The 26,101-nt window shown below is 42.5% G+C and overlaps 1 protein-coding gene across 13 annotated transcripts in view; it reads left to right on the top strand.

Moving 5' to 3' along the window:
• Positions 1–208: 208 nt before the first annotated feature.
• The window catches only part of cacna1g (calcium channel, voltage-dependent, T type, alpha 1G subunit), a 316,565-nt gene continuing 290,672 nt past the window's right edge, over positions 209–26,101 (top strand). For 12 of the 13 annotated variants that reach the window (XM_025909653.1, XM_013273535.3, XM_019362827.2 and 9 more), the window contains exons 1-2: positions 211–1,075; positions 1,719–2,039. In XM_025909653.1, the coding sequence (XP_025765438.1) occupies positions 1,726–2,039 (314 nt within the window). In that variant the 5' untranslated portion in view covers positions 211–1,075; positions 1,719–1,725. Of the gene's footprint in view, positions 1,076–1,718; positions 2,040–26,101 lie in introns of all 13 variants that reach the window. The other variant, XM_019362828.2, reaches the window with a different exon arrangement.

Raw genomic sequence — 26,101 nt, 5'->3', positions numbered from 1 at the left:
CGCTCGATATTAAGAATCCAGCTGTTTCGCCCCGCCCCCTCCCAGCACTAGTTAATCGACTTCCTGCTCGACCAGTGGGGGCGGGCACCTCCGAGTCAAGCCCCGCAGCGATTGGCGTAGAGTGGCGGTCTTTGGGGCGGGCAGTGAGAAGTTAGGATTCCCACCCCCCACACACCACCACCCTCCCTCCTCCACCCTCTACTCCCCCACCACCCCCCTTCCAGCTGTGTGAGCCTGATGGACGGAGTACAGTGAGAAAGGAGAGAGAGAGACGAGTGCGAGGAGCGGGAGCAGCCCGGTGCTTTTCATCATGCGCGCAACAGTGGAGAAGGGAGGTGTTTGTGATATTTAGGAAATATTAAAAAAGAAAAAGAAACAAGAAACAAGGCTGGACGGCTGTCTGCGCTCGGGATGCGCAGCGGCAGCAGCAGCAGCATCTCCATGGATGTGCTGAAACTCCGGAGCGGGATCTACGTTTGAAAGAAAGCCGCCTTTGGATGAAAGTGCCGGGATCGTTCATTTAAAGGAGGGGAAGAGCAAAGCTCGGTGGAGGATTTTCTCCCTTTTTAGGGGTTTGCCCATCAGCGCTGTGGAGGAGGAGGGGGAGGAGGAGGGGAGCGGAGAGAAGTTTGTGCGCGGCGTCAGTAAATTTCACACAAACAGAGAAAAAAGAAAAGAAAAGAAAGAAGGCTGAGAGCTGAAAAGTAGGGAAAAGTCTCCCTGCGGCCGATTCAATCTTTACGATTTAGGATTATGAAGCGTGCCTGAGGTCCCCGGAGAGGCTTCTTGGACACCGGAGACCGGACCCGGGGGGGCGCAGCGCGTCTCAGACGGACCCGAGCGGCAGAAGGAGCACCGCAGCGCACCAGCAGCTGGAAACTATACGCTCCACAAACCTCCAAGAACACCTCTCCTCTGCTCCATCCCTCGCGTTTCTTCTCTCTTGCTTTCTTTCCGTCAGGCCGGCGTGGACTTTACAGCCACGGCACACACAAACACGCAAAAAGAAGAAGAGAGAAACTGATCATGCGATGACTGAGCGCGCTTTGGGCACATCTACCCGAGTCCATTACAGGTAACGAATGGAAGGGAAAGATGCACCTCTCACTCCCCGAGAGCAAGCAGGAGCTCGGGGGAGTGAGGAGTGTTGCTGTCGGTAGATCGGTGATGCTGCCGAAGTTTGGAAGCCAATAATAGCAAGCAAGCGCTGTTGTTGCAAGATTTTTTTCTTTTCTTTTCTTTCTTTTTTTTTTTTTGTTTTTTTTTTTTTGATGGAAAGGAATGTGAGCGCTGCACATTAGGAGCTCTGATCTATTCGTCTCCCCTCCAGCTTTGGACAGTAGATATTCACTTATCCGAGTTTAATCCATGCAAAATGAAGCGGTTTCTGTGATGATATTCCAATAAAACGATCATATCTGTGCAGTCATTTCGATAATATGTGGCCATATTTCCTCAAATAACCTCCCCAACACCACCTAGCTGTTCCATACTGTTGCTCGCCTTTCATTGTGTATTTAATTGTGCGCCTATGAGCAGCGGGGTGTTTTTCACTGCAGCCAAAAGTTGGTACCTTTATTTTTATTATTTTTTAATTTTTTTTTAATCAGCTGATTTTTTTTTAAATATCTATTTTGCCTATTTCTGTTCTCTCTGCGCGTTCTCCACTGACTAATGGATCCTAATCATATGTCTGTGATCGACCCCGTTGCTTGCAGGAGGTGAATGATGGCCGAGGATGGGGGAAATCTCTCCGGGGTTCCCGACGCCGGGGCCTCGGAGGGTCGCTCCTCTCTGCCGAGGACTTTCATCCGGCTCAACGACCTGTCCGGGCTCGGGACGGGCGGCGGGGAGCACGGCGAGGTGTCGGCGGTGGAGCCGGCGTCCCCGGCACCGGACGGGATCTCTGCAGCCGGGGAGGAAATGTCGGCGAGCGGCGGGGATAGCCTGCCCTACCCCACCCTGGCCCCCGTGGTCTTCTTCTACCTGAAACAAACCACCCGGCCCCGGAGCTGGTGCCTCAAAATGGTCTGCAACCCATATCCTTTTCTTTTTCTTTTAACTCAACGCGTTTGGAGTCTGCACATGCGCGCATTCACCTGTGGCAGGTAAGAAACACCTGCTTTGCTGTGCACCTCACAAGGGTTTATCCAGTGACCACAAGGCTGCCAGAGTCAGGACAGGCCTGCTCTGACAGATCACACAGATCAGTGTGTGTGTGTGTGCAGGCTGATGTGTGGAGTGAGCAAGCGTCATGGCCTGATTTGCACACACACACACACACACACACACACACACACACACACACACACACAAAACAAAACAAAGCGTCACATTTATTTTTGTGACTCAGATGTGTGTGTGGGTCCCAGTGGAACCGCATCCTCTCACACCTGACTGGACATGTGTGTGTGTGTGTTCCCACATCATGCTCTGATTCCTCTGAGTTGGGTATTATTCTTCGATTGATTACTAAGAACACACACAAGTTGGTTGTTAATAATCCGTTTCTTATAGGTGGGGTTAGAGGATGAAGTCTGGAAGTTGTAATGTGTTTATTGATACACAGACACACCTGGAGTGGGTGTTTATCGAGCGGTGGCCCCGTCCTTGGGGTGGATAGCGGTGGAGGGGTGGAGTCGGTTCATGTCACACAGCCTTATTGAACCCTTCCTGCCACTGAAGGGTTTTATTGATTCATAAATGGACAGGACCTGCACCGATTCCGTTCTCCTGCTAGCAAGGAGGCAGGAGGGGGAAGAGAAAGGGGGCTCTTTTCTGTCTCCCACTATCTGTCTGTCTCGCTTAGAGTTTAGGTAACGTGTGTGTGTCTATATGTGTGAGTGGGCTATGGGAATAAATGTTTCCCTGGCCGCTCTGCTCAGGAGGTTTCAGACAGCCTTTGCTGTTTCTTTTAGGTGTCATGTTCCTTCCATCTTCCCTCCCATCCATCCATCTCTTCAGCCTTGTCTGTTGCATTTCATCCCAACCCCCCTTCCTAATTTGTCACTGTTTTAATTGAGACGCAGTGGCAGCCTGTCCTCCTCCTCTCCCAGGAACGCTGGCCCGTGATGCTGCTGCTTGCACTTGTTTGTACTCTTTTACCCCCTCCTCCCCTCCACATTTCCTTCTCTCGCTTTTCTTTCATCTTTATTTTCCTTTTTTCTTTCCTTTTTTTGTGTGTCTCCATCTCCCAGAGATCACAGCTAATTTCCATGTCTGTAAATGTCAAATCTTTTAAAAAGGGCTTACAAATAGACTTTTTTAGCAGCGGGGGCACAAGAGTCCTCAGTGACTCCACAGGGAGCACTGGAGATCCTTGATACTGTTATCCAAGTCATGGGTTCTCAAACATTTACTTTTCGTGGACCTCCCAGTGAGACCTCCACATTAAAGCAGCACATTCCTATTTGATAGGAAAAAAGGATCCAAAAACCCAGCCTCTTTAAATTTTTGTCTGAGGTTGATGTCATATAGATGGGAGAAATTGAAGTTTGAGCAACATTATTCTATACTTCTCTGTTTTGTCAATTGTGAGGTTCCAAGAAATTCCAGTTGGGATTTTCATTTGTTTCTCCTTTTATTGTTATTTACAGCCTCTTTGTGTTACAGAAACCATTTAAGATGTTTTGGTGAATGAAATCTCAATATTTTCTTGGTGTATTAATGTACTTCAATAATTCAGTATGCTTGTCTGTGAGCTGGAGTTTATAGATACAGCTTGTTAACCAAGTTTGGTATCATTAGCGCTTAGCTCAGGAGCTATGGTGAAGAAATGTTTGGCTGCTTTGTCTGAAACAGTCACCAAAATAACCAGATCCACCACAGATCAGTAACAATGGATATGACAGTCATAAAGTATTAGGAAGAGCTTGGCTGGAGGTGGGTTGCAAAGTGGCTTGCAGATGTGCAGCTAATGTGGCCAGGTTAAAGCAGCTTACATAGCAAGTGTTGAGGTTGACTTGGTGGCCTGTAGTGCTGTGTGCTGCTGCATATTGTGGTACTGATCCGATACCAAGTAAATACTCACCAGAGCAGAGCAGTGTGTCATGGTTTTTGAAATGAATTATCATCAATTTGCAAATTCTGAACACATTATCTGAATCAATGCTATATTTAGTTAACACAACAAAACACACCTTTCAGCTTTTTAAATTTGGAAACTGGGTTCTTTTGGAATGTAAATGCACCTGTCTCTAAAGCACTTTGGGACAACTTCAGTTTTAAATGTGTTATATAAATAAAACAAACTTGAGTGAATTTCCCCCCCCAAAAAACCTGAATTCATAAGATAGAAACAAAGTATCGATCAGTTACCAACACCTGCACTGGGATCGATAGTATCGATAGTAGAAGTGCAATGCTTAATTTATCGAAGTTATCAATATAAAAGAAACTAATTTTATTCAGTAAAGTGCCACACTGTGGTTTGGGGTTACGGTATTAAAATACTGTCATTTTAACTGTTTTTTTAAAAAAAAGTTCATCCTGATGGCGACTGGCTCTGTGATTTGATGGATCTGTTTTGCAGTATGGATTTTAAAGTGTTGAAAGAACTGCTGGGTGATTTGCAGTGATGTTTGACTGCTCCCCTGTACGGGTGTGCACAGGCATCCCTCAGGCCCCAAAGATTGTATTTAGGTGTTCTAAGGCTTCTCGTTTGCCCTTTAATGTGTATTTGTACCGATTTAGGAAAAGGTCACTGCTTTTGTAATGCAGTGTAACGTTACTGCGATCGATCCATCTCCCCCTGCGCGTGTGTCTGTGTGCACTGCGGTGTGTGAATCAGTGCGTACCCTGGTGCTTTGCATGGAGGCAAGCAGATGTAACTTCGGCCATATTTTTAACTCTTCCTCTCTTGATCTGCAGTCCTCCTCTGCAGCAGCCTCTCCACACCGGGGTCTCGCTTTCTTTCTTTCTGTGCTCTTGGTTCAAGAATGAATCCTGCAGTAGTCTCTCTCCGTCTCTATCCTGCTATAAATACATCCACAGCACACCACCAGCAGCAGCAGCAGCAGCAGCCAACTAGGATGCACCAAGACTGCTTCCTCTGTCTGACGCTGTAGACCAACAACACAGGAAAGCCTGACTGATCTCAGGGCCAGAATCTATTCTAAACACACATATCCTCACTAAGCCCCCGGCCTCAGGCGGCCCGCGGCCATTTTCAACAGTCTGAGGGGTAATTAGGACCCCTGGATGCTCGCTGAGGTATTTAAGGTCTAATTGAAGACCCCTGGGGTGCACGCTCTGAGTGATGTTTTGCCCAGCACATTGCCTGTGTGAAATTCCCTCTGCAGGTTTTGCTAATGATTCCTTCAGAATCTGCGTATGATAAAGAGTGAGAGCTTTTGTATGTGTGTGTGTGTGTGTGTGTATGTTTGAGCGAGAGAGAGCGAGATTGTGTAAGCAGTGCACACACGCAGACACACATACACACACACATTTCCCCAGGACTCCCGTAGGTGTCTCCTCTCTGGCGGGGAGCTGGATGTTGTGCCAAGACGCAGGAGGAGGAGGGGAGAGTTTGGGAACTGGTCCAGTGCTCTCTATCCTTTGCTCGCAGTGATTTAAGCAGAGGATTACACAGCCCAGAACAGTGAGGGAGGACACCTGGCCAAGGCTAGGTGTTTGTCATCACATTGAAACAGCATCACTGGAAGCCCGATAAACCACTTGCGCTTCAAAGGAGTGGAAGGATTTGGACAAAGCACGCTACCAATTTCATGTTTCTCTTCCGATTTCACTCTCCACATTTGTTGCCTGTCTTACGTGATGTGTCTGTCTAATAATGGAAGCCGAAGCGCACACTTACTTAATCAGCAGAAAATGTCTCCCGCCCTCCCCTCCCCTCTTGCAGACCCCCCTTGCTTCTCCTTTTTTTCCTCCCCTCCTCTCTGCAGCTAAAAGTCTCACGTTGGCTGGAGGAGCGAGGAGGGGTGTATGCCATCTTCTAAAGCCTACGAAACCGGCAAAAAAAAAAAAAGAAGAAGAAAAAAGAAAGAGCGCGAGGTGGAGGGAGGAAGGGATGGGAGGGGGCTAAGCTGAAGAGCCGTGTGCGATTTCAGAGAGCATTTTTTAAGAGGTGAAAAAGTCGGCCTGCGCCCGCCAGAAACGCAGCTTTCATATTTTCTCCCTCTGCTCCTACACCCAAACCTACCATCTCTTAAGTTGCTTCGAGGATTTTCCAACTTCTGGCAGTTTGATGCTCTTTGTGAATCCCATCAGAACTTCTTTCATAGGTGTGTTAGGTTGTTTACACTTGGAACTTACATTTGTGTGTAAAGAATCTGTATATGTGCCTTCTCTCACTGGACCCCTCTTACATACTCACTCATTGTGTTTAATGAAGTATTTACTCAGCAGTGCAAAAACGTCTTATTGTGTGCTGTGCAGGGATCTTTAGTCTGTGAGTCATGTGTCTCGGGGACCATGTGATGTAACTTGCATGTATTTTGCATGTGAAGTGTTCACTGCAAGGGATGTGTGTGTTTGTCAGAGTGTGTATTTGTATGCATATTCAAAGCTGCACACGTGATCGTATTAGTGTGTGTTTGAAGCTTAAACGTAGCTTAAAAGTTTGTATGTAGAATGCAGCTCGCTAATGGACAGATCCACAGTGGATTTGTAGCACGTACATAGCAGCCTGGTTAGCTCAGTCAGTAGAGCACGACACTCTTAATGGCCTTTAAGTCCAAAGAGTTCTTGGGCCTCCAGAGGGTAATCACCTACTTGGGAGCTCCCCAGAAAATGACTTACCTTCAAGGTATCGCTAGAACTCACCAGAGAGTCCCCCATATGATATTATCATGATACTTCACCGACAATACGATATTATTGCCATTTTTAACATTCTGCAACATGCTGAGCAACCTTCCCGTTCAATAGTAGCTTAACCAGAATACAAACAGCTGGCAGCAAGTTGAGTCCTCGTACTCGTGCTCATCAACAAATACTCGTGTCAGCAGTCTGTCTGCATTTATAAACCACACAGCAATCATCTGCAAGCCTTTGACAGTCTCTGAAACTGACTGCAGTAAGTCCAAGTCAGACTGCGACTGTTTGTAGAAAGGTTGCCTCTTATTAGGTGATGCGTGTGATCACCTTGAAATCTACAGTGGTTTATTAGAAGGTAGCTTTGTCAAGCTAAGCGTGTCCAGTTTTGAGCCGATTTAATGTAAGTTCGCCTGGCAAATGTTGGCACCATATCAGGATGGTGGGTTTTGGAATTTATTTAATAATATTATTGTTGACATTTGGTTTCTCTGTATCAATACAATATCACCACACACAATGTCACACTATAATGTATTTTTTTCCTCCACCCCGACTTCAGGAGCTGGTTTCTGTCCACATTCGTACCAGTACGAACAGGAACACTAATGTGACACAATAGCCAGCTGGTGAGCAGCAACAGCTTATAACCTCAACAAGAACACAGGATTTGTGATCAGTAATTAGAGTTCTGTGTTTGCTGAGTGTTGAGTGTTTTGTGATAAAACCATAGATACTTATATTAACTATGAGCACAGAAGCCCACACACCTGCCTTTCAAACCCTGTGTTTGTGAGGTGTAGCCAATCAAAAGAAAGCTGGGTTAAACGGAGGACTTGGGGAGGCAAAATGGCTTGTTTCTAACAGCGGATGCTTAGCTTAAAATAAATAAGGATTATTTTGAACTGAAAGTCTTGCAAAGCTCCTTAAGTTCAACATTAGAATAAGAGTTTTATGAAACAGCTGCCAACTTAAATGAATGCTAGGTAATAAGATGCTCAGCTCAGTCCATCAATAATCTTTCTAATCCTAGATTAGAATTTCCTGATTAGTCTAATTAGAATTTAAAGCTGCATTAATTGATTTTTGGCCACTTGGGGCAGCAGTGCAAGCAAAAAGCATTGACATATTTGATGATCCCCTCATGAATTAGCATTTATTTGGAGTTGTATTTGATTTAGGTTCAGTTTATGAATTCTCTGGTACTGGTTAGAAGCAATTCTCAAGTTTACAGAAGGATAGATGGACGACTAGCTAGTTCCAAACGTGGTCTGTGTGCTTTGGAAACTGCAGACGCTCGCACAGATTGCACTGGAATCTCCCGATCTGATCTTTTGGTTTTCTTTTCCTGTCCAGAAATCTTCTTGCTGTACTGCTACCGCTCTCTGCCACTGGCCACGTTCCAATATATTTTATTGGTGAACAAAAGACTGTTGGGAAAATTCACACAAAATTGCTGAGGAGTTCAGTCAAGAGGTGCAGTGGTTACAGAAAATATGTTTCCTCTGATACCTTTCTTTGAACTCACCATTACATTTGCCAAAAGTCTTGGACGACATGAGAGCGAACTCTTCGGTCTCACTTTTAAGACGGAAACTAAGCTTTAGAACGAACGCTTACATAACTGCAAACCAGAGAACTCTAATGAGAGCAGTCAAAATCATTCAGCGCTGTGGCTGGTATTTATGTAGGCGTGTGCATGTGGGTGTAGGGCTTTGTTATTGTGCGAGAAAGTCTTTGTTACATTCAGGATTTAATGTTAGCTGATAGGGATTTATCGCTCTTAGTCACCGAGTCTTTGCTCTTGGCTTCGGCAGAAGGAAGTGACTGAGCGTTTATTTTATCCCCGTCCAAATATCAGTTGCAATATTTACCGGCATAATTGCAACGTTGTTTTGTTGTCCGTATCACACAGACCTACTGTGCGGCTAACATCTGTTGTAAACACACTCGACACACGTTCGAAAGGCACCAAGGTTGTTTGAAGTAAGTGACAGTTCTTTTAGCATAATGTGTTGAACCCGCTCCAAACACTGATTCACTGAAAAACAGCCATAGATCAGTTTCCTGGCAATGGCAAACTCCTGACACACTCTGCAGTATGTGTGTGAAATTCAGTGATTCAGCCACCGCCACGCTGAAAGTGCCAATTATTGACGAATAACAGGAGCGACAATCAGAAAGAGATGGCAGGAGGAGGAGAGAGGGAGGGAGGGAGCGAGTCCGAGGCAGAGCTCAGACTGCACTAAGGTGTGAGTAGACGACGCAGTATGAGGTCTGTTCTTAATGAAGAGCTTTGTTTAAGCTGTTAAACACAAAGAAAACCCTTCTTTGCGCTTGGCCCGCGACACATTTTCAGCTCTGTTGCTGATTGCTGCACTTCTATAGTTTCACATAGGTGGATTGTTAAAGCTTTTGCTTTAAACAGCTGGTGTGTTTTCTGGGGGGTTTTTTTCCTGGAAAAGCTTTCCTTTAGGGCACAGAGAGTGATTATTTCATTTTTCAGAAGAAAATTACTCTTACTCCCAGTTAATGGTTTCCTCTTCAAAGGAATCTCGCAGAAATCATAGAAGTATAAGCATCTGATCTAGATTTACGGTTACAAAACGCACCTTACTTTGTATTAAAGTACATTTGGAACCCCGAGCAATGTTTCTTGCTATTGCTCTATTCAGTTAAACAATAAATTCTTGGCTGAAATCAAAGACAGTAATTTTTAGGTTAGGGTGATGCTAAGGCTTCAGTCACACCAGCCTATAAACAGCCTGGCAACCACCAGTCACCAACCAGTCTGGGATTACCCCCTACTGGTGGCTGCAGGGGGAGATTGCTTTGGCTGCTAGCAGGTTGCAGCCAAACCAACAACTTGGTACTTTGGTGAATGGCCTCTGTTTGTGGGTTGTGTTGCACTTTTTCGATTTTCACTACTTCTAGAAAAGTAAAGGCAAGTCAGTGTCTTCCATGCAAGCCATCCCAACCGTGGCTGCGGCAATCTGCTAGAGATCGTAGCAATCACAGGGAGATTTTTGACGCAGCAACCTCCGGAAACTGTTCACCAACCAGGTGTAGAATGCACGCTTTGCCACAGGGTCACCAACCAGTCTGTAGGCCTGTAACTGAGGCATAACAGAGCTGAAAGTCTACTTTATACATCTGACAGATTTTTTTGTAGACATTTCAGACAAGCTTTCTTTATAGATTTTTGAATATATTGCACATAATTTCTTCAGTTGGATAATACCTTATAATAAGTTCCTCCTCTGTCTGTAAAATCAATAGAACACCCTTGGAACATATTCCACTTTGTTCACATGATATATTGTAGATTCCCAAGACCTGTATTTGAAACAAAAAATAAATACATAGTTTTATTTCTTAACATCACCCGCTCTCATGAAAACTCTAAATATTAACCTTATTTTTGCAAGATTAGAATTAAAAACCTTCCCTTTATTTTAAAAACTCTTATACACATGTTGTAGTGATGAAACTGGAGTAGTGGAAATGCAAATGAATGTATCATGTGAGTCGCTGTACTTACGGGGGAATTCACTTTAGGGGATGATCAGGCAAAGGTGCAGATAATGACGGCTAGGCTAGCCGTCACGCAGACACTAATTAATATGTGAGTAAAAAATCACCTAACCACTGGGAAGTCATTTCTGCCTGTCTTTTACATCCACTGAGAAAGCACAGCAGCCTAATCTAAACATCAGAACAGAGTCTGACTGCTCGCCGTCTGTAACCGTGAGCTGTGGTTCGACCGTTCTCTGCTAGAATCATCACGGCTTCTCCACTTACCTGCGTAACTCGGTTTCTCTGAGTACCAGGTTACTTAAGTATATGTGAATGCAATGAATGTGCTTGTGGCTCGGGCCTGGCAGCCACCTCGGTGTGCGTGCTGGCAGCCGAGGGCCGGCTAACCTGATACACACCCGGTGAGACTCTGACCACAGCGATTCGGGAGCAAACCACAAACTCTACTGTAGACCGACAAACAGCAGCAAGAATCACACTCCCTGTCTGTGTGTATTTGTTGTGCCTCTGCCTTATTATATGAATGTGTTTACTGTTTTGAATGGAAGAGCAAACGTCAGTTTCCTCCTTTCTTTTTTTGTGCAACTTTCTGATGGAGCGGCCAGCTTTTACTCACTTGGGTTTTTGTTTTTGTTTTTTTCTAATGTGCGTGTTGCTTCATTCCTTTTGTCAGACACATGTTGTGCTCTTCCACCCCTGTGATTCTGGTGGCCTAGTTAACAAATTAATGTGAATCCTGTAAAAACCACAGGCTAGCTCCTCAATAGAGGGAAAAAAGGGAGAGTGAGAGGAAAAGAGGAGCAGCAGCAGGGTCTGATGACAGGAGGTAGTGAAATCCATGGAAGGGATGGAGCTTAGACTTTTACAGATGTGCTGTCTTCGAGAGCTCGTCTGCGGCCCTGTAAAAATCACTTCACAGTGTGTGTGTTTGTGTGTGTGTGTGTGTGTCACCCGCTCATAATCTTTTGTTTTTGCCCGCAGCAACAGTAGTTCCCCTGTCATATTGTTTCTGCTTTGAGAAGCACAGTCACATGTGTGTGTTTGTCTCCAGACAACAAATTTATCACTGATTTTCAATCAATTATTTGTACAGAGAGAACAATTAGTGCAGATAAAACCCCACAGTTAATTACTGCTGCTGCAGAATGTGTCCCGACACAATTAAGATGTATGAAAACACAAAACAGTTCTGTCATTGTCATCTGCACTTAATTGTCAGGAATGCTGTTTTGGTTAGACCGGCTGGTTGTGTGGATACTTGGTTTGTTGTCTGATTGGAGTGTTGTGTTTATGCCTGTTTGCCTGTTCCATCAAAGACCGCTCGACTTATTGGCTGGTTGGTTGATTTGTTGAAGGATTGTGGAGTTAATTGGTTGGTTACATGAATGGTTAGTTGGCTGGTGTATTATTGGTTTTTTATGTGGTTAACTAGTGGGCCATTTTCCTGCTTGGCTGACCAGCTTGTTTAAGTGGCAACTAGTTGGTTAAATGGTTAGCTGGTTGACTGTTTGTGTTTTGTTTTGATAATTCATTAGTACTTAGCTGTTTCTTTTTTCAGTTTCTTTTAATTGTTAGAAACATTACTCTCATTTATGACCCCTAAACATAGTAAATATTCAACAGTGAAAGACGGGCTAACTAGCATAATTAAGTAGTCAAATGAATGATTTGTTTGGTTCAGCTTTAGTGAACTGGGTATTGGGTCGGTGATTCATTTGTTGAATAATCAAGTCCAAGGGTAACTGGCTGCTTGTCTTGTTGCTTTGATGGATGGTTGGTTTGTTTGTATGGAAAGTGTGTAGGCAGCAAACATGATTTTTGTTGTGTTATAAGAACTGCTTAACACGCGAATGATAATAATAGCTAAAGTTAACTGTAACTCTTGTTTTTTAAATCTGTAGCTTAAAGCCCTGGTTTTATGTAACCGCAACAGCAATTTACATCCACCATTTGCTACTCATGTCATAATGACTGCAACTAGCGAGTAGAGCTAGCAACGCTTTGTTATTTGTTTGAAACTGCTCACATGTTCTTTGTAGCCTTGTTGTATTTATGGTGTGTTTTTGTCATGAAGCAGGTTTGCTGTTTCCAAGTCTGGTCTTATCTTGGTGTTGTGCACACTAGGACACTTTTACATCACATAAAAATTTATACTGGATGAGTACAAGAGTCAAAGAGGGATTCAATTTGCTAAAATGTATCAAATATTTAGGGTTCATTGGTGAACTACACTGGGCCACACCTCTTAATTTTTCAATTCAGGTGTTTCCAGTTCAATTACCACATGTGTATAAAGTCTGCCTTACAAACATTTGGGGGGAAAATGAGTCATTCAAAGAGTTCGCAGTGTGGTACAGTACAAGCATAGCACTATTGCATAAATCCATTTGCTAAATTCCTTCCCCTCTAGATATTCCATGATCAGCTGTAGGTTGTATTACTGGAAAGTGGAAGGACTCAGAAGCCACTGTAACCCAGCCAGTAAGTGACAGGCCATGTAAAGTTGTGAGGTCACGAGTAGTGACGCACATAGTGTGTAACGTGCATCGGCATTAACATCAGCACAAAAACTGTGCACCAGGAGCTTCATGGTATTCAATTCAATTCAATTCAATTCAATTTTATTTATATAGCGCCAAATCACAACAAAAGTCGCCTCAAGGCGCTTTATATTGTACAATAGATCGCACAATAATAAATACAGAGAAAACCCCAACAATCATATCATATGACCCCCTATGAGCAAGCACTTTGGCGACAGTGGGAAGGAAAAACTCCCTTTTAACAGGAAGAAACCTCCGGCAGAACCAGGCTCAGGGAGGGGCGGCCATCTGCTGCGACCGGTTGGGGTGAAGAAGGAAAACAGGAGTTTCCATGGCCCAGCAGCTCCTGTGTGTAATGTGTAGGTGGACCACTACATTGATCCTTGTGATGTGTGTATATGTGGGAAAAGGTCAATAGAAAATTTATATGAACCACAGAGTATTTTAATTCCCATTCCCACACACTGTAGGAAATGACTGTGGGTCTCCTAAAAGCTGTTGATATAAGTTTCAATGTAATTTTTATTTATAGAAAGATAGGTCTCACTTCTTTTGGTAATGCTGATAACTTGCTATGGCTAAAGAGTGTGTTTGTTAAGGCATTAGCCATACTGTTGATGACTTCACCTGTTATGGAATTTTCATAGGTACTGTAGATGCAAATATAGAGTTCTAACATAATGTATTTTCTATACTTAAGACGTGTTACTTTGTCAGAATAATGAAAGTATATATTTTATTTTCCTCTCTGTTAATGTGTTTTTTCTTCTTTGTGAGTCCCCCCAGTCTCTATTGGGCTGTTTCGTGAGATGGCTGTAAGTTTATGTAGGACTGAGTCCAGGATTTTCCTACCAGCTTTTTCTCATTAGGGTATTGTAGAAGAATTGAGCTTGGCTGCACAGAGTGGCAACAGAAGGGGGTGGGGGTACAGAAGAGAGATGAGAATGGCATGGGTAAGCTATATATTTACTCTTACACAGCAAAATCTTATCGGACACATGTACCAAGTTATTAGGCTGTCTTACTGCCGCTGCGTCTGGTCTACGTCATGACAAATGCTTTGATCTCTTTCTCCTCCACCTTGCTGCTAACTGGTGTCCACTACTTCCTTCTCCCTCTTACTCTCTTCTTCAGTCATCATATATCGCCCCAGTTTTGTGAAATTTCAGCTACCCGGCTTTCTAAAAACCTATTTTGCAAAAAGTGCTTGACAAAATATATGAACTGGTTCTTCAGCTTCTTTCCTCTCAGGTCTGTTGTTTCTTTCTTCTTCTTTTTTTATACCCATCTCTGCTCCACCTTCTGCTCATAGTTATTTTTGATAACTACACCTCCCCCCTTTCCTAGCTGTGTTTTTCTCCAGACAGATTGATAAGCTGATGAGCAGCAGGGGATGCCATGTCTGATAGAAGTGCCCTTTTTAGGTTGTGTTACTAAAAAAGGACTCCGGTGCTGTTGACACACTCCAGACCCGAGCGCTGGCCTTATCTCTGTACCAGCTCACACACATACTCACGCACACTTCAGGGATAAACACGTAAAGCGCCAAATCAGTCGACTGTCAAATCGGCCCGCCGCAAAACTGCCAGTTTTGTCGATAACTCGCACAGCCACGCACCGAAACGCATCTCTTTTGTCAGTTTCTGCACATTTTTGTCTCTCTGCTCCACCTCCCTCCTCCTCCCTCTCTGTCTGCGTCGCTATCTCGATCGTTCTATGTCAAGTCATTGGGACACTAATCAGGATTTTCCCGCAGCAGGTCTGGGGAGTCTGGTGAAGGAGTGGGAAAAAAAAGAGAAAGATGTCTTATTATAGATAACAAACGAGGGATATAAATACCTCTGGGGTCAGGAAGCTTATATAAGAGTCATGATATGTCTGCTGGCCTCATGAGATCGTGTGTGCAAGTCTGCATCTGTGCACACGGGGTGTTCACAGCTCCACCTTCAACTTTAATAAAACTTTCCAATTAATGTAAATGTAACTCATTACACAACATCATTGTACGACAGCAGATTGGCTGATAGTAACTCACTCAATTAGCGTCGTGATTCTGTGCCGAAAGCCTTGCTCAGCAGATCATGCAAGTCTGGTTTGTTCCGGTTCATATAGATACAGGCAGCTGAGTGGAGGCTAATGAACTTTTCGTAGTGGGTTGACCACCAGAGGGGACGTGTGTGTGTGTTTTCAATTCTTTTGAATAGCTGTTGTGGTTAATCCCCCTATGGTGTGTGTAATTAAAAACCTGCTACAGAAGGGTAGAGAAATCGTTTTTTTGTATAAGTGTGGCTAAGTATTGACGAGCATGTGTGTCACCTGAGCTTGAGTGAGTTTTTGGTCATCAGAGTGAACCATTCCCTAAACCCCTCCCCCAAACAGCAACTGTTCAATCATAGCTTAATAAGCTTTTTGCACATGCTAAAACACTTTTCATTTACAAAGCCAAACATACAAAAACAAAATTAAAGCAAACACAGCCTCGGGTGTTGACCCAGCAATCCCTCAAAGACTAATGAACATTACCTCTGCACGTCCTTAATGAAGTACAAGTAATCTAAAAAAACAGAAAAAACCTTAATGAAAATGCTAATCAACTCAAGTTGATGGTACTTACCTTGTGATTTCCATAAATTAGGGTAAAGTCAGGAACAGCCATTGACTAAAACAGTGACTCACCCCAATCGGTCGCAGCAGATGGCCCCGCCCCTCCCCGAGCCTGGTTCTGCTGGAGGTTTCTTCCTGTTAAAAAGGAGTTTTTCCTTCCCACTGTCGCCAAAGTGCTTGCTCATAGGGGATCATATGATTGTGGGTTTTTTCTCTGTATGTATTATTGTAGGGTCTGCCTTACAATATAAAGCACCTTGAGGCGACTGTTGTTGTGATTTTGCGCTGTATAAATAAAACTGAATTGAACTGAGGCCAAAGTTTTGGATGAAGAGTGAAGCCAGGGACCGACACTTAATCTTTTAGCATAATATCTAGCTAGCTTGGAACATTGAATCGAATACTCGAGTCTAGGAACAAATCTCACCACCCCACTGCTTTCTTGGTTATGCCTCCAAGCACTTATTTTTAAGGATTTTCTAAATTAACTTTAATTTTAATGGTCACTGGGACATAGAAAATGCACATATTGAATCACCTGTTAAATCTAATTAGAAAGAGACTTTGGCGTATGCTAACTGTGCCGCAAAATAAGGTTTAAGAAAGCTTTTTATGCTTGGAAGTTATACCTCTACCCCCCTCTTTGGATTTAACTCGGGGGAAAAGGGTGTTTTCAATTAACTCTAAAAAATAAGATATTGTTTTTGTCCACCTCTGCCCACCATAGATTCAAAATCTAAAAGCCTTCACTATTAAATAATTGTGAATGGTATCAATAGAAAACAATACATTTGTAAGGTTTGAAGTGAGGAGTGCTCCTTGTCCCCTCCCAGACATAATGTTATTTACTTCTACGGCTCAGTAAAATTAAACATATTTAATGTTGTAACCAGTAGTGGAGCTAATATCTTATTAGCTCCACTACCTTGCATTAAATCTTGTGTTTCAGTGCGGCTGCTATATTATTAGATTGTAGCTACGTCTTCTAATGTGTATTTATAGAAGCAGAAGGTCTGTACACATTAAAAACAATAATTATAACTTATTGTGCGTTTTGTTTTTTTTTTCTAATCAATTTTTCTGAATTCTCCCAAAATCACCGCTCCCTCACTGGTGGTTGGATCCCCGTGTGCTACTCCGATTTAATAATCCTGGAAACACACAGTTTCAGTTCAGTTCACTGAATGAGCAAATGTAGGTTGTAACATACTGCAGACATATTTGACTGTGTTGTTGGTTATCAAATATATGGAAAAGTGTTTGTATGTTTCTTTCTGTGTCCGCACCTTTCTAATACTGTAATTACTTCAGTTCAGTACCTTTTCACTGTGACCTGTTTTGCACAAGCAGTGACACTGACATGACAGTCTCTCTCTTTCCCACACACACCCACACACACACACACACACACACACACACACACACACACACAAGTGAACACCCTATCAGGCTCTCTCTCCTTGGTGCTTGGCCCAAATCACTGTGACATTTACAGTTTGCAGCCATTAGAGCTTCATGTCCCAGGGGCGACTGTGTGATGGCTGCTCCTGAATCAGATCACACAGTTTTGTGGAAGTGCTGAGCCTCGGCATCCTTTTAAGCACTACACCTGCGCTGGGATCAGCTGAGAAGGGAATGGGATCATGTCCTATGAGCCTAGAGCTTACCAGATTAAAATGGGGTTGCAAGGTTATGTGAAACAGGTGTAATCTGTTAAACTGGAAAAGAGAAAATGTCACAGATGAGTACATTAGCACCTGATGATAGAGTCATCTGTGTGTAATATATGACTTTGTATGTGAAGCTAGTGATAGTAGTAGTAGTACCTCCCAATGGCCATACTGTTAAATGTGAGGACTTGAAACATTATATATATATATGTAGGTGCAGTGACTCCCAAGCTAGGGAGCAGATCCCGGGAACAACATCGGAGATTTCTGTCCAGAAGAGAGCAGTCCTAGGAACAGCTAAGATACTGCGTAGGACCCTCAAGCTCCCAGGCCTCTGGTAGAGGACCCGAGCTTGAAGGATTGACCGCCCGCAGAAGTGAGCGGGAGAATAAAAAAAAAAAAAATAGATACATATATGTATATATATATATATATATATATGTATATAGCAACTAAGCACACACAGATAAGAAAGAGGACAAATAAATAACTTAAATGTACTTAATTAATGTACTCCAGCGAGAGGTTAGCTTAGCTAACATAACAAGTGAAATCGGATCCATATTTGAATAAGATGCTGGAGTTAGGAAACCTAACACTAGCACTTGCTAACGAGACTGGCTTTCAGTCATTTCCATATTGTTTACTAGCTAACAGCTAAGTCTTCTTTAGCCTGTTTGATACTGAGCAGGTACTGTGAGTTTTGATATCTTTTTTTTAAAGCCTTAGTTTCTGGAAACAGCTGTCTGCGCTGCTTATAAATGTGGTTGCTAAGTGCAGCAGAACTGTATATTTGTAAAGAAGAAAAGCCAAAAACATTAGAAGAACAGTGCTAACATTATGCTATCGGTAAGTCTTTATACCTTAGTTTATGCTATGACAGCTGAGGCTAGCTTCATAATGTATTACCTCGAAAAATTTTGAAAAAGTTTGCTTATCTTTTTATATTATATTACAATATATTATTCACATCCATTGTGTGCAGTATGCTGCTATGTGGGAATACTGCTTGTCATAATTGTGTTCCTTCAGATGAAGTCACACTAGATTAATAACAGTATAATGAAGTGACAAAGTAATATAAAAATCTATATATTCTGAAACCCCAGCAGCAGCAGAAACAGCCACACAGCAACAACAGTTCAATAGAATATGCCAAAAATCGACAGCGCTTGCTTCCCACACGGATACAAATGATACCTAAATGCAAACAGTTCGACCCTCTTCCTCCATCACACATATTGCATTCTGTGGCTCCCACACATTCATAAATGTGACAATATCATTTCAGGGAGAAAAATGCATTGTGTTCCACCCGAGGGTGCCGACCAGCCCACATGCAGGATGAGGAAGACAGCGGGATCTGCTTTTCGTCTTGATTAATATTTTCTCTTAGTCACCACTGCTTTACCCAATCACCCCCCAACCCGTCTATTTCCACTCCCCGTTATGTGTGTGTGTTTAGAACAAGTGTGCATACTGTTGCATGAATGTGTAAGATCTGGTCTTTATTAGCCTTTATATTAGCATAGGCCAACACAGCATAGCTGGGCCTGACATGCGGGCACGCAGGGAGGTCTCACTGTAAGTTTTGCAATGGTCCCATACATACAGTTTGCAGATGCAGACTGAGAGGGAAACCCTGTCTGTTCCCTGGAGGTGTATGTGTGTGTGTGTTGGATTTGTTCAGTGACGTTCATGTCTGTTGCACTGTATGTTTGTGTGATATGTAATCCTCTGTTGTTGTATTTGTCTGTATTGTGTAATTTGCCAGTCCTTCCCATATGTGAGGTTGTACGTGTGCATAATTCCTGCCAGAATGCCTTTTTTTCCTTGTTTTTATTGTGTGTTTATCAGTAGTGTCTCACTGGGCACACGCAGACTATCTGAGGGATTGTATTGTGCATTGTGTTACACACACACACACACACGCACACACACAATGCAGGGAGGGGAGCCTCGGCGCTCGTGGTTTCGGTGTCCCTCGTTAACTTGCTCTGTTCAGGATTTCCTACAAGATGTGGCTACAGAACCAGTTCCAGACTCTTTCTCTCTCTTCTTTCCTCTCCCTTCACTTCCTCCTTGTCTCTTTGTCTTTTGGGAAAGAGAGAGAGAGAGCGAGAAGTCTGCTTCTAATTTAAAAAGCTCCCTGGCTGTCCTGCTCTGGGTCCTAGCTCCCCTCTGTGTGAGGCAGGCAGCCAAGTGCATCTTTAAGAAATAACACAAATTAAATTCATGAAATAAAACCGTGTGCCTGTGGCTCATACAGGAGCCCCAGTTGTTTGCCTTTACCTTTCCTATGTGGCTGTGTGTGTGTGCTGAACAAAAACTCCACATATCTAACTTCACTTGCTCTATTCATGATCTTTTATGCCTCTGTCAGGTTTTCAGAAAATGCATGCCTTTGCAGCAGTGCATCACATTATTCTCTAATGCAGAGCTTCCCAAAGTGTGGGGCCCGCCCCCTAGGGGGGGCGCAGAGCCATTGCAGGGGGGGCGGGATGAAAAGGAGGGGGGGGGGGGTTTGCTTGGACACTACAACCATAATGGACAGGTTGGGAAGCATGTCTTCCCTTTGGCTTCACCTGAACAAGTGCCATGGTAGGTCTCCCCTGCAGAATTGGTTTTCTCTGCGTCGGGAGCACGCGCTGGGCTCTCCAAATCACGGACAAACAGTATCCCACATTCTTGATTTTAAGTTCACAAACTTCTTGTAATGACTAACTACTCCTGACATTTTGGACATGTTAGCTCTTTATGCAGTAAAGTTACAGTGGGATACAAATGATATCAGGCTGATCCTGCCACAATTTGTTCCCCCGGTTCAAATCACGGACAAACAGTATCCCACAGCTGTTTATGTTTTTAAACCTATTTTGCACAGAGAGACATTTTTTGAGAAATGTATTGATAGCAATGTTGAATATTATTACACAGGAAAAAAAACAACTACACAAAATAATCACACCGTGACCCCTCTGCCTTTCTAACTGCGTGTGTATATGTAAGCGTGTAAAACCTGCAGATAGTCAGATTAACAGTATTTTGTCTCTATCTGCCATTCTGCAATTCATCTCATATAAACAATAACGTGGCGCACAGCGTGACGTGAAAAAAGGCACATACCTTTTGACGTTGCGTGATGAACTCTGTAATCTTTGTCCACACATAAACGCAGAAAAGGAGTTTTAAAAAAACTCTGTTTTCACACGTAAACGCCGTTTACGTGTGAACGAAACAGCTGCGTTTTCCAAAATACCCGTGTAGGTGCGGACGCAGCGTAAAAGAGTTAGTAGTGTATTTTATTACCACCTATAATTTATTGCAATTTACTTGTATTTGCTAAATTGTTTACTAAATGTCTGAGCTGTGAAATAAACGGCAATGGAGTTTGAAAAAAAAAAATATGTGTGTGTGCTTGAAGGACGTGTTTGTGCGCGTGCGTGCGTGCGTGCGCGCGCGGGGGGGGGGGGGCGCAACATTTTTCTTGTAAAACAAAACAACCACTGCTCTAATGGTATACGTCATATTGTTTTTATGACTATTTACATAATAAGCTTATATATACCCTCTTATTTTCTTCAGTTCACTTGAATTCACTTCAGTTCGTTTCAATTTTATTTATAGAGATCACTACATCACAACAACAGTCAATTCAAGAAATGTTTATATTGTGAGGTAAAGACCCTACAATAATACAGAGAAAATCCCAACAATCAGACGACCCTGTATGAGCAAGCACTTGGTGATGGTAGGAAGGAAAAACTCCGTTTTAACAGGAAGAAACCCCCAGCAGAATCAGCCTCAGTGAGGGGCGGCCATCTGCTGAGACCGGTTGGGAGTGAGGGGAGGGATACAGGACAAAAGAGAAACTGTGAAAATGCAGAGAGAAAGAGAAACAATTAGTGCATTATGGGAAACCTGCAGCAGCCTTGCAGTGTAAATAAGGGAAGGGTGACCTGATCCCACCCTAATTATACGCATTATCAAAAAGGAAAGTTTGTACACTAATCTGAAAAGTAGAGAGGCTGTCTGTCTGAATCCAAACTGGAAGCTGGTTCCACAGAAGAGTCTCAAAGTTGAAGACTCTGCCTCCCATTCTACATTTAAATACCTTAAATGCTCTGTTGGGGTGATACGGTATTATCAGGTTTTATAGTATTGCTCAATATTCAGTTAAATATTATAAAGACAAAACAATTGACTCCCCCATGAGGAAGCACAAGATAAAATCCCTTTTAACAGGAAGAGTCCTCCCACAGGACTAGACTTGGGGTGGGCGGCCGTCTGCGTCGACCGGCTGGAGCAGAGAGGGAGAGAAGAGATGCTTAGTGCATCACTGGAAGTGTCCCGGCAGCCCGGACCTATAGCAGCATAACTAAAACATAATTCAGGGTAGGCAAGAAGCTGAATTGATAATATACAATAATATACAATGTTTTGTTAAGTTTGTTTGTTTGTCAGTGAAATAAATCTCTAATAAATGAAGACAATTCATCACATTAATACCATCATCCTTTAAATCCAATATTCCCATATATCAGGGCTGTTCATTGATTTTCTGTAATCATATAAAACAATCAGAGCTGTTACAAAGACACTGAGCATTATGTGCACAAAAGCAACAGCTTACAGTTATTGTTCTTCATTAAGCTGACTGCTTGAATGTCTTGTAAATGGGAAATTCCATATAAATCAGGGTGAGGAATTAACAAGTTATAGATGTAATCAGTTTTTTTGAGTTACATGATTAATTAAGGTGCCTGTACACAACTAACTTCATAACCCTCCCTCAAAGACTCGGGAATAAGGAGTAGGGGCTTGTAGTTGGAAATTAAACTTTGCTGCCCCTCTTATTAATCTTACTACTTATATACAAACTTATAATGTGCAGTTTTAGACAATAAAACACAATGAAATCTCTCAAGTCCTCTCCCGGAGCTTTTTCTGTGCTATTTTACCTACCTGGAAAGATACTGATAGCTACCAATGTAAGGTTTCGCCCTATTTCTGTTTCAGTTGCACATTTGAACTGTAGTTCATGTCTGGTGGTACAGAGCTTTTTGTTCCAGGGGCTTTTAAATAATACAATTTTGCCTCAGTTGCACAATATTGTCTTTTAGCGTTGGTGCATAATCAAGTTATGATAGCACTGAGACATATCTGTTACTGCCGACTTGAGATTTTTCAACATGAAGGGTTACTGCTTAGGGAGAGTCTATTTCAACCCAATACATAGTGTGTCTTTTGTCCTTTTGTCTTCTGTCGCCCTCCCCTAACACCCAATGGACGGCTGATTTGGCCTGAGGTTTCTTCCTGTCAAAAGGGAGTTTTTCCTTCACACTGTTGATAATGATGGTAAAAATAAAAACATATGAAAAGGAAGCTGAGAGAAGTCTAACCAAGTGCAAAACCCAAAGGTCCAATGGAACAAGAGCCGGTGAGTTATGACACCGTCTCTGAATACAGGGCTTTGTAGACATCTAAAACAGGGCCAACATCTCACGGTTGGCAATACTGCAGCACCAACCACAAGATCTGCCTTTTGTGTAATAGTAAGATGCATTTATCCTTTGCTATTATATCATATGATCAACTTTTACTTGTTAACGTGTTCCCGTGCGGTATCTAGTATATAGTAGTGTGTTTCCCCCAAAGGTTCCCATTTAATAAAATCCTATCAGCAGTAACAAATTAGTATTATGTAGATGCAATTTCTAGGTGGTACAGGGAAAATATTAGGTGTGTTTTAGTTCTGTAGTTTCCAACTAAAAAAATCAATATTTCTTGGTCAAATTAATTTAAACACCTTGCATTAATTGCCGTTTCACTCCTGTGGTGCGCTTAGGGGCTCTAAAAAATTAAATACACATCTTGTAACTCTATCTTACTTGTTGTCAAATATTTCTCCTTGATTAGTTTCCTCAGCCAACGCTCTGCTGGCATGGCATAATGTTTCCGTCTACCTTTCGGCATCCAATCCAGCTGTTTTTGGTCTTTTTTTAATCTTCATCTGACAAAGCTACTTTGCCCCTATTATGCTCCAGAATAAACTTCCACAAACACATCACTCACAACATTCCCTAAAGCAGACTCTGCGATACACAACCATGACAATATACAAGCATAAGGTCAGAACAATAAACAGGCTTAAAGTGAATGAACATGCTGAGTCTGCATTCCTAATGCTAATGTCGGAGAGTGATGGGGCCAATAAAGGTACCAGTCAAGATGCAGCGTATGTATCCCAGAGTAGTTTACGGAGAGTTGACTGTCTGCTTTGTGAAAGGTTAGATTTGAGGTCTCTTTCATATTGAACTACCCCAAAGCTTCATTCCCTCCATCTGTCTTGGTGAAAAAACCTGTTAAAGCAAACTGCTGCTGTTCTCCTTGCACAGCGCACCTGTCCCTCAGATATATGGCTTTTGTTTCTACCAGTGTCTCAGGGTGTTTTCATCGATCACTCCCTCATTACGTTATCCTCCCCCCTCTTTGCTCATCTGGGTTTTTTTCAGCTACTGTGACTGGAGTCAAATTGCTTTGATTGAAAATTTTGAAGGAAATTGAGAGACTGACAAAGTCAGCCATCTAGGAAGCATCATCTGTTAAGCTTTTCCCTCCAAAATCCCCACCGGTGAAAAAGTCATGTTTTCAGCAAATTCCAACACTTGAGGCAAACAGTTTTTGGTGAAGAGGAGGGGAAAGATGTGCTGTGTTGAGGAATGGAGAGCAGAGATAACAGGAGGTAGAGATCCACTTACATAAATATGGTCTTGGTGTTGTTCATCCAGGGACTAGAGGTCATTTCTGATTGGCTGGTTTGGTTCAGCAGAGCAGCTCATTTGTTGTATCTCTATTAGGGACATTTACTTTTTGACAATACTGTAAGTGAGTCCTTTGCTGAACCCTTGTGCTCTGGGCTTGCCGGGATCATATTCTGAGTTTTTCTGTGTTAGCAAAGCTAGATCGCTGATCAGACTGTTAGCATATATGTGTATGAAATAAAATAATAATTCCAAATACATTTCACCCTTGTGCAACCCCTCAATTCATCTACTATCTGAAGCTGTTTTAGCTCCCGTGCACCTCTCTTTAAAACCATCATTCCAATCGGCTGTCAGTGCTAAACACTGAACACTTTAAAGTTGGCTAACCTTTCCACTACATCAACATATTAGCCTAGAGTTTAGCCTACAAATTAGCAGATGTTGTTTGTGTGAACAGGGCGTCCTGGGATGGAGTCCGCATCCTGAATTACTGTTTCAATCCACCCCTATTACATATCATCCCTTGAGATTAAAAGGGAAATTGTTACCCCTTGATGAGTCATTTGATATCTGATCCAGTCCTCCTTGGACTAAACACGATATCTTGACCTCAGCAAAAAGGACCTTTTGACCTGTCCCACTACGCGCACAGATGCACACCACATGCAGCACCTGCAGGGCTTGAAGATTCCTTATGGAGGTTTGTATGAGTGGGTTGTGGTTTTGTTTATTTCATGCTCGCACACTGTGTCATTCCACTCAATTCAACAACAAATGGCTTTGCAAACATGCTGTGATCAAGGAAATGTGCTTGATATGTTAGTTCGAGCTTACTGTGGCTTTAGTAAGCATCCTTAGTCTTTAAAACACCTAAATTGCCAAAAGAAAGGCCCAACAAAACCTCTAAAATTATAGTTGGTGCAATAATTAATTCGACTGTTAAGGAAAGATACAACCCTTTGATATTCTTATGCATTTCTGAATGGAGGTCTCCAGGTTCATGTTCATGTTCAGGTTCAGGTTCATCACTTTCATACCATGTTTTCCCCATTTTTTGGCTCCGTATAAAGTATGTGTGGGAGATATACGCTAAATAAAGCTGTGAGCACAGAAACATTTGTTTGCAAGGAGTAGCCAATGAGAAGGAATATGGTTTTAAAGGACGGGGGGGGGGGCTAAAATGGCTTGTTTTGGCATCTGAAGGAGTGCACCAAGGCACTGGATAAAATAAATGAATATTTGTCTTGTTTTTGATTTTTGAACTCTTACTTTAGTCTAAAAATAAAAACATGGGTCTGCACAAGTTAACTGCCATATGTTTAATCCGGTGGGTTTTTGGGAGGCAGGACAATCGTGCTTGGGCATTGGCATTGGCAAGGCAACCAAAATATAAGGTTCATTGCCTATACTGCAAATAGCCACCAGGGGGATAGCCAAGATATTTTAGCTTCTCAGCTGGCAGGCTGTCATGTCATCTATGTTTAAAGACTCCATGAAGAACAGCAACTTTAAAGGCCTACACATTAATTTATGTTAATCAAATTTAGACATACTGTTTGAGAAATTCTCTTTTAAATTTGGACAGAGCAAAAATAGCTGTTTTATAATTTGTTATGCTATGCTAAGCTATGCTATAATAAGCTAGTTATTTTTACCTTCTGGTACTAGCTTAATGTGAAAGATATATGGTGGATTATGTTGTGGGCAGATGTAGTGAGTTGCTGAAGACACTGGGAATTTATTGCACATGTCGAAGAAATTGCAAATAGTCTGTATTTAAACGTTATTACTATAGGACGTTCTGCTGGCCCCAGCTTCACATTTAGCATAAAGCTATTCAACTACTATCAGTCTTCTTGTCTAGTTCTTGGAAAGAATCCCAATCTGTGCATTTCCCAAGTTATGAACCTATTCCTTTAAGCTTTTGACCTTAGTAGTACTAAATGGGGACCCAAAGTACTTGAAGCAAATAGCTCTAAATGTTTCAGATACATTTTTAATCTTCTTTTCATATTAATGCTGCTCATCTTTTTCTTAGGCGGTGAACAGGCTACCATTCTACCGTTCACTAAACAAAAGATTCTGTGACCCATTTGGAAAAAGAAATGAAAAAAAACGTTGTCTTCTATTTAGGTAGACCTCAGTGGAATCGCTCGTTTCTTGAGCACTAAATTGAAATAGATTCCTTAATCGATTTAAATGGATT

Source organism: Oreochromis niloticus, linkage group LG8 (assembly GCF_001858045.2).
Source record: "Oreochromis niloticus isolate F11D_XX linkage group LG8, O_niloticus_UMD_NMBU, whole genome shotgun sequence".
NCBI classification, from domain to species: Eukaryota; Metazoa; Chordata; class Actinopteri; order Cichliformes; family Cichlidae; genus Oreochromis; species Oreochromis niloticus.
This window is presented reverse-complemented; position numbering and strand designations above follow the sequence as displayed.